This window comes from Tenrec ecaudatus, chromosome 6 (assembly GCF_050624435.1).
Source record: "Tenrec ecaudatus isolate mTenEca1 chromosome 6, mTenEca1.hap1, whole genome shotgun sequence".
NCBI classification, from domain to species: domain Eukaryota; kingdom Metazoa; phylum Chordata; class Mammalia; order Afrosoricida; family Tenrecidae; genus Tenrec; species Tenrec ecaudatus.
This window is the reverse complement of record NC_134535.1, coordinates 4,981,708-4,996,914: the sequence shown is the minus strand read 5'-3', so window position 1 is coordinate 4,996,914 and position 15,207 is coordinate 4,981,708. Positions and strand designations below refer to the sequence as shown.

The window sequence follows — 15,207 nt, the reverse complement described above, 5'->3', positions numbered from 1 at the left end:
GAGAGTGGTGATACCAGGAGGGTGGAGGGAAGGTGAGGGAGAAAGGGGGAACAGATTACAAGGATCTACATATAACCTCCTTCCTGGGGGATGGACAGCAGAGAAGTGGGTGAAGGGTGACGTCGGACGGTGTAAGACCTGACAAAAAAGAATAATTTATAAATTTTCAAGGGTTCATGGGGGTGGGGGGAAAGAGTAGGGAGAGGAAAATGAGGAGCTGATATCAAGGGCTCAAGTAGACAGCAAATGTTTTGAGAATGAAGAGGGAAACAAATGTACAAATGTGCTTGACACAGTGCATGCATGTATGGATTGTGATGAGTTGTATGAGCTGCGTGGCCCGCCATGTTCTTCGCGGTCTTCTAGGCGGGGGACGCCGGCCTTGGCGCCCAGTGGGGATGCCATATAAGGAATTTGTTTAAGACAGCTGTGCAAAATGGAGCTGGAAGAGCCTTGTTTGTGCACAGAGATACTCCTGAGAATAACCCAGACACTCCATTTGATTTCCCACCAGAAAACTATAAGAGAATAGAGGGAATTGTAAAAAACTATCCAGAAGGCCACAAGGCAGCAGCTGTACTTCCAGTCCTGGATCTAGCTCAGAGACAGAAGAGATGGCTGCCCATCTCTGCTACGAACAAGGTTGCAGAAGATTTCCAAGTCACCCCAATGAGAGAATATGACGTAGCAACGTTTTATACAATGTATAAGCAAAAACCTGTTGGAAAGTACCACATTCAGGTCTGCACTACTACACCCTGAATGCTTCCAGACTCTGACAGCGTACTAGAGGCCATTCAAAGAAAGCTTGGAATAAAAGTTGGGAAAACTACACCTGATAGACTGTTTACTCTTATCGAGGTGGAATGTCTAGGTGCCTGTGTAAATGCACCAATGGTTCAAATCAATGACCACTACTATGAGGATTTGACACCTAAGGATATTGAAGAAATAATTGATGAGCTTAAGGCTGGAAAAATTCCCAAACCTGGGTCAAGGAGTGGACGCTTCTCTTGTGAGCCAGCTGGTGGTCTTACTACTTTGACTGAACCACCAAAAGGACCTGGCTTTGGTGTAAAAGAAGGTCATTAATTTATATTCAACTGTACATGTTATTTGTCACTTGAGAAATAAAATATCTCTCTTCAATCCTCAAAAAAAAAAGATTAAAAAAAACAAACCAGTCAGTCAATGTGAGGTAGTTTATTGTGCCAGCCTGGCTGATAAACACATGTGGGATTAATTGAAGGGCGAAGAGATAAATGGCTCGGCAAGCCTTGCCTTTCTTGTCTCTTGCTCTTTGATCATCGGACCAGTGTGCGGCTGGCTTGCTTGTTCTGTGCCTCAATTTGCAAGCTACACTACCTGTGGGACACCTAACCGTGGACTGTGTCACTGTAATTTGAGGTTCCTTCAAAACCTGCTTCGCCACACCACTGGAATTTACATCTCTTGAGCTGGGGACTGTCGGACCCTGTCATTTGGCTGACTGTTGGTGACCTGCCTTGCTGTTTGCTGCCTGTGCCCGGATAGCCTGAATTGCTCTACAGAGGACTACCTGGCAGCCTCAAGACTTGAAGGGCTGCCGGTGTCTCACAGCTGTCTCCTGGGAGTGAGTTGCACTGAGTCATTTGTACTGCTTTATAATTTAACTGTTGATTTCTTATGTTATATATCTATCTATCTGTATAAATATATATAAAATTATTAGCATTCTGGTTTTGTTTCTCTAGAGAATCCTAACACAGTGTAAACCCGATGGAACACAGTGTTACTCAGACACACATGGGGTTGCAATTAGTTAGAATAAACTCAATGGCAATTGGTACTGATGTGAAAAATTTGAATAGATCAGAGAATATCGCTGAAAGATCATTTGAGCAGATATTTGAAGGAAGGAAGGAAGCCAAGCAGGCATCTGTGGGGAGAGCACTGAATGTATTGTGTGTCAAAGAACAGCATGTGCAAAGTCCTGAGGCCAGAGGGTACTTTGCCGAGTGATGTACCAGGAGTCACCATTGTTGAAACACAATGGAAGAGGAAGAGTAGATGTGGTCAGAGGGTTGATGTCTATAGATTTTACTATCTATGCACAAGGAAAAATGCGGAGATGTGTTGTCCTAAGGATTGGTCAGCATTTTGAAGAGCTTTGGGTACTGCTAGGTGATCTAACGCCTGGCACATAGTAGACATTCAAAAAGCATTTTTAAGATGAATGTATATAATCAATTAAATGGTGAGACTGAATGACACCAACAAATAACTTGCTGATGAGATTAATTTTTCCTGTATGCTCTGGTGATGTTTGTGTCTTCACATTTTACTTAGCAGAATGTTAGATGCGCCCTACAATAAACACACCATCCATACCATAGTAAAAACACTCTGAAATCTGCAGATAGCGGGTATGGATTGAGTTACATATTTGAAGTAGTTCCACAGCGATTTCTCTAGTCTATCATGTTGTTGCTGTTAGGTACAGTCAAGTTGGGTCAACATATAGTGGCCCGTGCACAACAGAACAAAACATTGCCTAGTCCTGTGCCATCTTCACAATTGTTATGTTGGAGTCACTGTCAGTCCATCTTGTTGAGGGTCATGTTTTCCACTGCCCTTCTACTTTACCAACCACGGCGTCTTCTGGCACACCAATTATCAACTTGTTAGCTTTCCTTCCCCCGCACTCTTCTCGATACTCTGTGAGAACTCTCAAGTTGGACATCTCATGAATCACTCTATTTCCAGCACCCGACGGACTTGGCAATATTACTTATTGAAAGACAGTATACATGAAATGATCAAGGGAGGTAGAATGAAAAAAAAAAGTTATCCATCCCAGCCAGAGAAGCCTGTGCCTATGCTTAGGACAAAAACCAGACTCTCTTCAGACTCATAGACTCTCTATATAGCAGAATGACAAGTGTCCAGACCAGGACCATCCTCACAATCATTGTTGTTTGAGTCCATTGCTGCAGTCATTGTGCTAGTCCATCTCTTTGATGCTCGTCGTCTTTTCATGCTGAACTTCTACTTTACCAAGCACGATGCCCTTCTCCAGGGAGTGGTCTCTTCACCTAGTATGTCCAAAGGATTCCATTCCTTACTACTGTGCATTTTACCCCTCGACTGCTAACCACATTTTGAGCCTTGATGGACAGGCGCAATGTGTTCTCCTAAGACGAAGAGTTCGAAATCCTCACTCACTGCCCTCTGTCTGCTAGGCCTCCAATAGGGCAGCGGAGAACGCGCCTGTGGGGTTCTGAGGCTGCTAACTTTTCGGGCGTAGAAGGCCTCCTCTTAGTCCGATGGACAGGTTGCTGGTGTTGAACTGCTTCCCTTGCAGTTAGCAGCCGGATCAAGAATCCACTACTGGACCAAAAGAACCCCAGATGCGCTGTCTGAGTCCGGCAAGCAAGCTGGTGACGGGCCGTTCCGATTTCTGTACGTTGGGCCGGAGTCCTTATCCCCACGCGGGGTCTGGGCCGTCAGCTCAGGGGTGCTCTGCTCGGCACCTCAGCGTAAACTCGGCCCCCGCCACGCAGAGACCCTGTGGTGGTCCCCCTCCCGGGCCTGTGGAGCGCCCACCCTCCCTATGCCCAGCTCCTCAGCGGGAACCTCAGCCCCTCAACACAAACGCCGGACTGCAGCACCCCCTCCGGGCCAGGGGGTGCTCCGTAAGGAGTCTGCGCTCCTCTGGCGGCGCCTCTGTTTCTCCTTGGAGGAAACTTCCGCCTCAGCCCCCTCCCCTCAGCTTTCCTCTCTCCCCTCCACCCTCCCAATCCCTTCCGACTGAACTTCCGGCCGGCGCCCCCTCCCCTCAGACCCGACTTCCGCTCGTTACCCGCTCCCCCCTCCCATCCCCATCCTCAGCCCCTCCGAGCGAAGTGAACTTCCGGCAGGCGCCCCCTTCCCTCAGGCGGGACTTCCGGCCTGCGCCCCCTCTGCGCCGCTCCGTGCTCGGCTCCGCCGGAGGCGACCTCCTGCGCGTGCCCCGCCTCTGCCGCCGGCTCGCTCCGCTCCGCTCCGCGCGCGGCCCGCTCGGCTCCGCCCCTCCCCCTGCCCGCCTCCGCTGCGGGGCCCCGGCGAGCTGCGAGCGGCAAGATGGCGGCGCCCAGGCTGCCTCCGGCCCGGCTGTCGGGCGTCATGCTGCCCGCGCCCATCCAGGACCTGGAGGCTCTCCGCGCGCTGACTGCGCTCTTCAAGGAGCAACGCAATCGGTAATGGCCGCGGGACGGGCGGGCGGGGGGCGACTCCCCGGGTCCCCAGACCCCGACCTCGGGCCACGGCTCCTCTGCTCGCCAGCGCTGGGGACGCCACGACCGCGAGGATGGGGTCTCCAGCCCGCGCGGTTCTCAGCGTCTTGGCCCCCAGTGTGTGCTCACGCTGTCCGGGTGGGGACGCTGGTCCACCCTGGGAGCAGGTGCCAGGTGGGCGGACCTGTCAGCAGGTGTTGGCGTAGGTGGGGGCGGGGGCGGTGATGGGGGATGGGGTGCCGTATGAGCCCCGCTCTCTCCGTGACCTGGCTAGGACGAGCCCCCCTGAAGAGGTGGGGTGTGGGCACCACCTCACCGGACCCCAGAACCCAGCTGTGGCCAGCCCAAGGAGGCAAATCTCTGGGGGGCTTCCAAAGACACTGGCCAGGACTGCCATGGAAAGAAAGGCCCACTCAGTCCTGCTGCGGCCACCGAGAGGCCAGCTGGCTCGAGTGAGAAAGAGAAGGTGCGCAGGGGTGTCCAAGCTGCGTGTACCCGGATTTCACCAAGATTTCCATGACTTGCTTCCAGATTGCCGTTTAATACAAAACATCCTTTTTAGATTGTTCAGAGGAACAAATGAAGTAATGCATATGAATACATAAAGTGTGTCAGGCCCTCAGTCACTGCTAGTTTTATTACTTCACTTCTTCTCGGACTCTCAATTCCGTACCAGTTGAATAGTGCCGTCTTTGATGGGTTTTTTATAAAGAGGAAGATGCTGGATATTACCTCCCTCATGGAATTGTTAAAAGGATTAAATGAGGTTGTGTGTATTAAATCCTCAGTACTAAGATCATCCAACAGCGGTTGCAGCAGTACATTGACGAGGAGCTGCCAGCGGTTCAGGCCAGATGCAGAAGAGGACATGGAAGAAGGAAAATCATTGCTGATGTCAAATGAATCTTGGCTGAAAGCAGAGAATATCAACAGGATGTTTACTTGTGATTTGTTGGTTATGCAGAGGCATTCGACTGTGGACATGACCAGCTATGGATAACCTTGAGAAGAATGGGAATTCCAGAAAACTACATTGTGCTCCTGTGGAGCCTGTACATGGATCAACCAGTAGTTGCGATCAACACAAGGGCATATTGCATAGTTTAAAATCAGAAAATGTGTGTGCCAGGGTTGCATCCTCTTGCCATATTTACTCAGTCTATATGTGAACAAATAATCAGAGAGTCTGGATTATATGAGGAAGAATGCAGCATCAGGATTTGAAGAAGGCTTCTCGACAATTCGTGATATGCAGATGACACAACCTTGCTTGCTGAAAATGAGGACTTGAAGCCCTGGCAGATGAGGATCAAGGGTTGCCGCCTTCGATATGGATTAAAACTCAGTGTAAAGAAGACTGAAATCCTCACAAGTGAACTAGTATGTAACATCATGGTCAATGGAGAAAAGATTGGAGCTGTTAAGGATTTTAGCTTGCGTGGTTCCACAACCAATGCTCATGGAAGCTGCAGTTGAGAAAGATCGAAGGATGCATTGCATTGGGTACATTTACTGCACAAGATCTATTTAAAGTGTTGAAGAGCAATGATGTCACTTTGAGGACTAAGGTGCTCCTGACACAAACCATGGCATTTTTAATGGCCTCAGATGCGTTTGAAAGTTGAATAAGAAGGCTGGAGAAGAATTGATGCATTTGAATTACGGTGCTGGTGAAGGTGCTGGTGAGAGTACCTTGGACTGTCAAAAGAACAACATACCTGTTTTGGATGAAATACAGCCAGGATGCTCTTTAGAGGCAAGGATGGTGAGACTTCATCTCAGATACTCTGGATATGCTGTCAGGAGAGACCAATCCCTGCAGAAAAACATCATGCTTGGTAAAACAGCAGGGTAGCTAAAAAGCAGAAGACTTTTGACAAAATGGGTTAGCACAGTGGCTGTGTCGATGGCCTCAAATACAAGAACAATTGTGAGGATTGCCCAGGACTGGGCAGCATTTCAGAATCTGTTTGATGGCACACAGTAGTCGCAACAATGAAATGTGTGTGCTGATGCAATATTATTTAACACACTTGTGTTTGGTTCACTGTGCACCAGGTAATGGGGTTGAAAATGAAGCCTTTTGCTTTCCCCAGTACAGATTTGTGGTAAGACAATTAGACAGTGTATCCCTGTGGTATGTAACCCACAGGGGCAGATCTACCGTTTCGTGTAGGGTTGCTGGGAATCAGAATCAACTTGATGGCAGTGAACGGTTTTTGTTGGTTTATTATAAACCAAGTTCTTGGCCAGTGGGTGAGGGCACAAAGATGAATGTTCATTTTTTGAGCATGCTGGGAGCACTGGTGGTGTAGTGATTCTGCCTTAGGCTGTGATCCAAAAGGTTGACAGTTTGAAACCACCAGTCGCTTTGAGGAAGAGACTGGGCTTTCTACTTTGGTAAAGAGTTACAGTATAGGAAACTCACAGGAGCATTTTTACCTTGTCCTATAGGGTCACCATGAGTTGGCAACAAGTTGATGGCAGAGAGAGAGGAAGGTTGTGAAAATTAGTGCCTTGAACCATTTCTTACTGCTTCATTCACGGTCAATGAAGCGGCACCAGAATGGGCCTGCATTTGTAAAATGTGGGTCAACTGGAAGATTACTGGAAAAATTACTGTCTGATGCCCTACTAGAAACTTATCTCTTCCCGATTGAGGTAACCTGTGTATTAAATCAACCAAATCTCTTGAATGGCATCGTCAGAAATAGTGGTGCCTGGTTCAAAGATGGTGACTGACTGTTCTGCGCTTCTAGCCACAGTTCTGGCAATAATTCAGTCTCCCCAGTCTGGCTCTTGAAAGGGCTCACTGACTACCTCTTCTGAATGTTCCATTCCTGGATTTTGACATGTAACTTTTTTTGTTCAAGTTATTGTTTGATATACCTACATCTTATAAATCCAGACCTGTTCAGATTGTGCTGGCCCTTGCTAACCCAGTTTGAAACAGAAAGGACTCAAGTAAAAATACAACCCTTGAGATGTAATATTGAAAGAGTCTATGGGCAAATTACTGAATGCTGCGGGAAACATCAAAAGGAGATGGAACGGATACAGAGTCACTATACAAAAAACAAACTAGTTGATCATTTCAGGAGATAGCTTATGAGCAAGGACCAATGATACTTAAGGAAGAAGTTCAAGTTGCACTGAAAGCATTAGCCAAAATCAAGGCTCTAGGAATTGTTGTGATACCTATTGAATTCTTTCCAAAAGCTGATGAAGCCCTGGAAGCACTTACTCATATGCTAGGAAATTTGGAAGGCAGCTACTTGGCCAACTATCTAGAAGAGATTCATATTTGTACCCATTCCAAAGAAACATGACCCAACTGAAGGCTCCAACTGTAGAACAATATCATTGATACTACTTGCAAGTAAAATTTTGCAGATCATCATCCAACAGCAGTTGGAGCAATACATTGACAAGAAGCTACCAGAGGTTCAGACTGGTTTGGAAGAGGATGTAGAAGGGATAGCATTGCTGATGTCAGATTGATCTTAGCTGAAAGCAGAGAATACCAAAAAGATGTTTACTTGTGTTTACGTATGCAAAGTCATTTGACTGTCTGGACCATAACTAACTTTGAGAAGAGTGGGAATCCCAGAACACTGCATTGTGCTCCTGTGGAACCTGTACATGGATCAAGAGGCAGCCATGTGATCAAACAAGGGCATATTGCATAGTTTAAAATCAAATGGAAGAGCTGTAAGAGCCCCAATCAAATGATTTAGAAAAAGAATTTTTTTTTTTTAAATCTGAAAAGGTTTGTGTCAGGGTTGTATCCTCTTACCATGCTTACTCATTCTATTTGTCAACAATCAGATAATCTGGATTATATGAAGAAGAATGAGGCATCAGGATTTGAAGAAGACTTCTTGACAACCATGATTGCAGATGACACAATTTTGCTTGCTGAAAATGAGGAGGAATTGAAGTACTTGCAGTTGAAGAACAAGGATTGCAGCCTTCGGTATGGATTAAAACTCAATGTAAAGAAGACTGAAATCCTCACAAGTGAACTAGTAGGTAATGCCATGATAAATGGAGAAAGATTGAAGTTGTCAAGCATTTAATCTTGCTTGGCTCCATAATCAATACGCATGGAAGCAGCAGTTGAGATCAAAGGATGCATTGCATTGGGCAAATTTACAGCACAAGACCCATTTAATGTGTTGAAGAACAGTGCTGTTACTTTGAGGACTATGGTGCTCCTGACCCAAACGGTGCTATTTTCTTATGCACGTGAAAGTTGAGCACTGACTAAGGAAGTCCGGAGAAGAATTCAGCCCTTGAATTATGGTGTTGGTGAAGAGTATTGAAAATACCACGGACTGCCAAAAGAACAAACAAATATGTTTTGAAAGAGGTACACCTAGAATGCTCCTTAGAGGCAAGGATGAGACTTCATCTCATGTGGATTGGATATGTTATCAGGAGGGACCAGATCCTAGAGAAGGACACTAAAGTAGTGGGACATCGAAGAAGAGGAAGACCTTTGACAAGAGGGATTGACACAGTGACTGCCAACAATGGGCTCAAACATAACAATTGTGAGGATGGAGCAGGACTGGGCAGCATTTAGTTCTTTTGTACATAGGGTCACTGGGTGGGAACTGACTTGCTGACACTTAACATCAACAATCCAGCTCGAACTTGTTCTTTATTGAGCTATGTGTAAGAAGCACAGAGGAAACAAGTAGATAGACGGTTGGGTAGATTGATGGGCCAAGAAGGACTCTGGATTCGGTTAGTCCGGTTGACTAGAGAAACAAATCCAGAGACACTCATGTGTATAAGAAAGCTTTGTATCAAAGAGTAATTGTATATTAAGAAAACATCCCAGCCCAGTCTAGCTCAGGTCCATTAGCCCAATATTAGCCCATATGTCTGATACTAGTCTGTAAATTCCTCTTTAGATTCATATAGCACATGCAGTGATGCCAAATGCAGGAAGATCACAGGCCAGTGGGTGGAAAGTCTTGTGGATCCAGTGGCAGTGGAAGCATTTCAGCGCTGGCATGGGTTTTCATGTGGCTCCTTCAACTCAAGGGCTCTAGCATAGCTCCATGTGTCTTATCAGCAGGAAGACAAAGCAGAGAATGTGTGTCTGGCCTCCAGTGAGCTAGTTATCACCTTATCGCCTCCAAATGAGGTTATCAAGCTGTGACTTCATTGACACTAAATTCCACCCCTTCACTCTTAATAGTCTCAAGTTGACACCAGATTATGTAACTACCACAGATTCTTTGACTACTTGTGGAGCAGGAGAGGTGGGCAAACTATAGTTCAAAAAGTACTCCAATTTCAGAGAACACCTTAGAGGATTAAAGGCTGCATGTAAGGTGTCTGGTTCAGAGTAGACATGTAAATGTCAGTTTCTTTTCATAGTTGGTAGGGTGACCTTTTTGACACTCCATTGTGAGGTGTTTATCAGGAGATTGATGTAAGTTGGCATTAGATCTCGTTAACTTGTGTTGCGTAAATTAGGGTGAAGCTAGAGGCAGCAAGACCTTTCAAGACCTATCTAAGTTTCAGAAACAAAGAAAGTGCTTGATTCATAAAGATAATTGTGAGATGGACAAGATCACCTTCATGGACAGGATGTGGGTGCCATTTGCATTATTGGGTGTGAGGTCATGAGGATGTGTCCCAAATTTGGCTTGATTTCCCCTTGGGCGAGAGGAGCTCTAAGTGGATTATGCATTGGGCTGCTAACCACAAGGTAAGCAGTTCAAAACCACCAGCCACTCCATGGGAGAAAGATGAGGCTTCTACTTCCATATAAATTTACAGTCTCACAAAACATAGATGCAGTTCTACTCAGTCTATTAGGGTTTCTGTGAGTTGGAATTGACTCGATAACATTGAATTTGTTTCGGTTTTGCTTCCTCATGGGGCATGTCCTTGCTTTGTGCAAGGTCACCAGGGTTTGGAGACCAGGGCTGGTGAACTGATTCTTTGTTCTTGAAAGAGAGAGTTGTGTCGTGGTGCAAAGAACTTTGGAGGAGGGTTTTAATAAGGCCAGGCTTCTGACCCTGTTTCTGTCACTGTTTCTATGTGTGTCTTTGGACAAATCACATGGTACACTAAGAGTTCTTGGAGACTTGGACCCAAGTCTAGCTTTTCTGAGAGGGCTCCTCCAGTCCCAGTACTCTGGGGTTAGTGTTTTCCCTTGTGGAGTCCCCTTCGTGGGAAACTTCTAGAGGGCTTAGTTCTATTACCTAGAGTGAGCAGGCAGGCAGTTTGCATGGATCCAGAGGGAAGTAGGGCCATGTGGTGAATGGGACACAAAGTGAAGTAAACTGAGGTCTCAGAGAAGCAAATTGAACACACCAGACAAAGCAAAAACAGATTGAGGAAAGTAGTGAGCAAATTAGTGGAACAAAAGATACTACTCTTTGATAAAATCTTAGAAAACGAGTCATGTGATCCTTGCCAGATGTTTGATGCTACGACAGGCGTCTGGCTGTGATAGAGTAGCGCAGCCGTCACATGGGGCTCTGTGGACTGGATATACGTCCTGGCCTAGTGTCTCTGGACTTAAAACTGCTTCTCTTCCTGAAAATGAGCATGATGATAACCGCTGGGCAAAGTTATTTTGAGGATCTGTGCTATTTCACAGACTTGATCAAAGCTAGAGATGTCCTCTCATTAAAAGACCCTAGTGGGAGCGTGCCCTCTCTACCTACTCCTGCACATCTGAGCTGCCTTCTGCTCCCAGCCACCTTCTCTGCAGACTGAGCAAAGGTCTTTCTAAAACATGCATCCAGCACAGGGTTTATTTTAGGATATATAGAATATTTGTACACTTCAATCATATAAGGACTACCCAATTAAAAGAACAACAAAAGAGTTCTTTATTTTACATATAGTAATGGGGAAGTGCAGAGTAAAATTACAGTGCGAAACCATTGTATATCCACTAGAATGGTTAAAATTAAAATGATGTAACATTGCCATTTTTAGAGAAAGGGTACAGAGGTAAACTCTCGGTACAGTACTGGTGGGGATGTAAGTGATATACAACTGCTTTAGGAAAGACTTTGATAATGCTTTGTAAAGTTAAATATGTACCTACCTATCACCCAAGCATTTATCCAAGAAAAACAAAACTAGATAGCCACAAAGACATATACAAGTTTTATTCAAAATAGCCAAATAGTGGAAACAACTCATTTGTCTCATTGGAAAAATGGATAAAACTACTCTGCATTAAACAAAGAACTGCAGTTTAATGCACTGATAAGGATGGATCTCAAAAATATGCAGGATGAAAGAAGCCAGGCAGTACAAACGGATACAGCTATTGGTCTCTTCCCATTCAGAGCAGAGGAGAGTAAAGGAAACCAAAGAGTCAAGAAAGAAAGTCCATCGAACTAGTGGCCCACATGAGCCACAGCCTGAGACCAAAAAAACTAATTGGTACCTGGCTACCATCATCTGCCATTTGGACAAGGGACACTGTAAAATGTCTGTCAGGTTGGGTTAAAAATGTAGATAGAAAGTTGGGTTTATAAAAAGAGCAGACTTAACTGTACTGATACAGATTAGAAGAAACTTTGAGACTATCGCCTTAAGATACCCTTTTAACCTGGAACTGAATCCACTCCCTGAGGTCACCTTTCAGTCAAATAATAGATTGTCCTGCAAAGCAAACAAGAACACCTGGGAGGAATGTGCTTTGCAGAGCCGTCCACTACACGAGACCAAATGGTCAACATTTATACAAGCAAAGACGAGAAGCCAAGGAGGAGGGGCAGGGAAACGGAATGGATCCAACTGGGGCAGGGAGGGTGGAAATGTTGAGAGGGCTGACACGTTGTGTGGATTGTAACCAGCATCACCGAATGATTTGTGTATGGATTGTTGAATGGGAATCAGATTTGTGGTGCAAACTTTGACTTAGAACACAGTAAAATCTTTTAAGCAGAACACACGCTATGGTTTTACCAGTAAGCAGAGCTAATGAGTGGTGATACCCAGCTGAGTGGTGGTTGGCAAAGGAGGTTGGGGCTGGCTAGAAACAGCATGAGGAGCTTTCTTGATAGAGGTATTGGCCGGCTGGTTGAACACGTTTGCCACAACGCATGGGAGCCTTAACAGTTAAGATCTGCATTTCTCTTTGCAGAAAAGATGCCTCATTCTATTGCATGCACATTATTTTACACGTACACACACACTCTAAATCTTGGCCTTTCTGGTTGAAGTACTTTGAATTGGTATCACTGGCTTTTTCTGCCTATTAGTTGCATTATCATTGATAAAACCATCTTTTTAAATTGTAGAATTCTCTGTAAAAAAAGAAAAACAAAAGCAGGCATTCTTGACCATCATAATTGTGTGCTTATTGACCGCTTCGCCCTCTTCCCACCCAGGCCTGCCATGCTCTCCTGTCCTTCCAGAACCTGGCTGAGGTAATTGACCGAGGGAATGAATTGCCTAGACAAAGCGTGTTGTTGTTAGGGGCCATTGAGTCAGTTCCGACTTGCAGTGTCTGAGTACAGCAGAACACGGCCGGACCGGCACCTTCCTCACAGTTGTTCTGACGTTGAAGCCCTTGGTTGCAGCCACCGTGATGCTCTCTCTTGCCCAGAGTCTGTCTCTTTTTTCTCTGCCCCTCTACCAAACATGATGTCGTTTTCCAGGGACTGATCTCTCTTGACGTGTCCAATGTACATGAGACGAAGTCTTGCCATCCTTGTCTCTGAGGAGCTTTCTGGCTGTACTTCTTCCAAGACAGATTTGTTTGTTCTTTTGGCAGTCGATAGTACTTTGAATATTCTCCAGGACTATAATTGGTCTTCCTTATTCATATGAATCCGAGGAAATTGAAAATACCATAGTTTGAGTCAGGTGCATCAAAGTACCAAAAGCGGAATCCTTTCTCTGCACTACTTTATAAAGAGGTCTTGTGTGGCAGATGCCATGACCCAGTACAATGGGTCAATTTCTTTATTTATCTCTTTGTTGCTGCTTTCATTAGTGTTGATTGTAGAACCAAGAAACATGAAATCCTCGACAACTTCAGTAGTTTCACAGTTGATCATGCTACGTATTGGTCCACTGGTGAGGATTTCAGTCTTCTTTACCTTGAGCTGTAATCCGTCCTGGAGGCTGCAGTCCTTGATGTTCATCAGCTAGTGCTTCAAGTTCTCCTCGCTTTCAGTTAGCAAAAGTAGGAAACAGCTGATGATCTGGGAAGGGTGAGGGACACAAGTAGCAGCTGTGGCATTTTAGTTCCTCTTCCACTGAAGATTGTAGCTGAGTGGAGCTTTTGAGCGTGTATTGCAGTGATGGTGCCGTAAGATGCTATCTTAGTACTTTGGGACCAGAGCTCTCCTTACTTGGAAGGAGCATTTTCCTCTGCTCTTTGCATTTTTGTGACCTTGGAATAATGCAGGAACCCTTTGTATTTCCTCCACCATACTCCCCACTCCCTCCTCTGTACCAGTGTGAAGTATTGTTACCTTTTGGGCTCGGGTAGTGGGTTTCAGAGAATAGGGAGTTTGAGAGGCTGAGGCCTACTTTCAAATTCAAATATTGCAACCCACTAGTTGAGTGAACTTTGGCAAGTTTCTTAATTTCTCAGAGGCTTATTTTTCTCAGGGGTTAATAGCTAATGTAATAACTCTGTCTTTGTGGGGTTGATGTGGGGACTGCAGCAGGCTCAAGTCTCTAGAGACTGGGAGGGTGCTTCGTTGGCAGGCAGACAGTGACATTGTGACGACTGCAGGCGCTGGTCAGTCGGGAGTGAAAAGAACTGAAATGTATAGTGATTCTTTTTAGAAATTCTATGGTAATTTTTTGCAGGTTTGACAAATTTCAAAATTGTTAGGTGCCATCGAGTCCATTCTGATTGTTAATGATCCTGTGAACGCAATAGAATGAAACACTGTGTAGTCCTGCGTCATCCTCACCGTGCTTGATTGCACCCATTTTTGCAGCTTCGGGTCCGTCTGTCTGTGATTGGGCTACTTTTTGTTGACCCCTCTGCCTTCCCTGGCAGGATCTCCTCTGGGGATTAGTCCCTCCTGATAGCATGTCCAAAGTGCACAGATGAAGGCTCATCATCCTCATTTCCACTGAGACCGATTTGTTCATTCTCGCAGTCCAAAGTCTTCAGCATTCTTCACCTGTGCTCCCAGGGCGAAGGCTTCGCTTGTTAGGTCTTCCTCGCTTATTGCTAAGCTATTGCTTGCATATGCGGTGATTGACACGGCCATGGTTGAGGTCAGCAAAGTGACCTCTTAAAAACTAGGTCTTTGGTAGCAGGCTTGCCCAGGAAATTACATCATGTCTTGACTTCCGTTTCCATGGGCATTGCTGGCGGCTCTAAGGAAAAGGAAACCCGTGCAGCGCCAGGCTGTTTACAAGGACGCTGCTTCTCTGTCCACTGAAGAGGATTTTCGTTTCATGTCCAGGTGCAATTCACACTGAAGGCTGTGGTCTTGGATCATCATCAGGGCTTTTAAGGGCTTTCACGCTCTAGAAGAGGCCGTGTCATCTGCCTATCACAGGCTGTTAGGACTCTCCCCCTAGCCAGTGTTTCCTCTTCCCCCTCCGGACATCCAGCTGCTCGGATTATTTGCTCAGCATAGAGATCGAATACAATGGCGAACAACCTGATCTAACCCAGACACGGGCCTTTTCTAAAATTTACCTACATAGCCCTCATTCTGCCTGAACGGCTGCCTGCCTCTTGATCGATGTGCAAGTTCCTCATGCACATAATGAAGTGCTCTGGGATTTTTATTCTTTGCAATATTATGCATAATTTGTTATGATCCATACAGTTGAATGTTTAACCGCCTCAGTAAGACACAATTAAACATCTTTATGGTGTTTCCAACTTCAGCAAAGATCTGTCCTTTGTTCCACACCCTCTTCTTAATTTGACCTGGATTTTTGTCAATATCTTGCAGATGTACAGCTGCAACTAATTATTTTG

General features: G+C 45.6%; 1 protein-coding gene and 1 pseudogene across 1 annotated transcript in view; both read left to right on the top strand.

Annotated features, from left to right (window-relative positions):
* The first annotated feature begins 345 nt into the window (after positions 1 to 345).
* Positions 346 to 1,092, top strand: LOC142450618 (NADH dehydrogenase [ubiquinone] flavoprotein 2, mitochondrial pseudogene; annotated as a pseudogene).
* A 2,863-nt stretch (positions 1,093 to 3,955) lies between these two features.
* The window catches only part of ATXN10 (ataxin 10), a 147,858-nt gene continuing 136,606 nt past the window's right edge, over positions 3,956 to 15,207 (top strand). Inside the window, exon 1 of the mRNA XM_075553501.1 lies at positions 3,956 to 4,217. Within this exon, the coding sequence (XP_075409616.1) occupies positions 4,102 to 4,217 (116 nt within the window). The 5' untranslated portion in view covers positions 3,956 to 4,101. The remainder of the gene's footprint in view (positions 4,218 to 15,207) is intronic.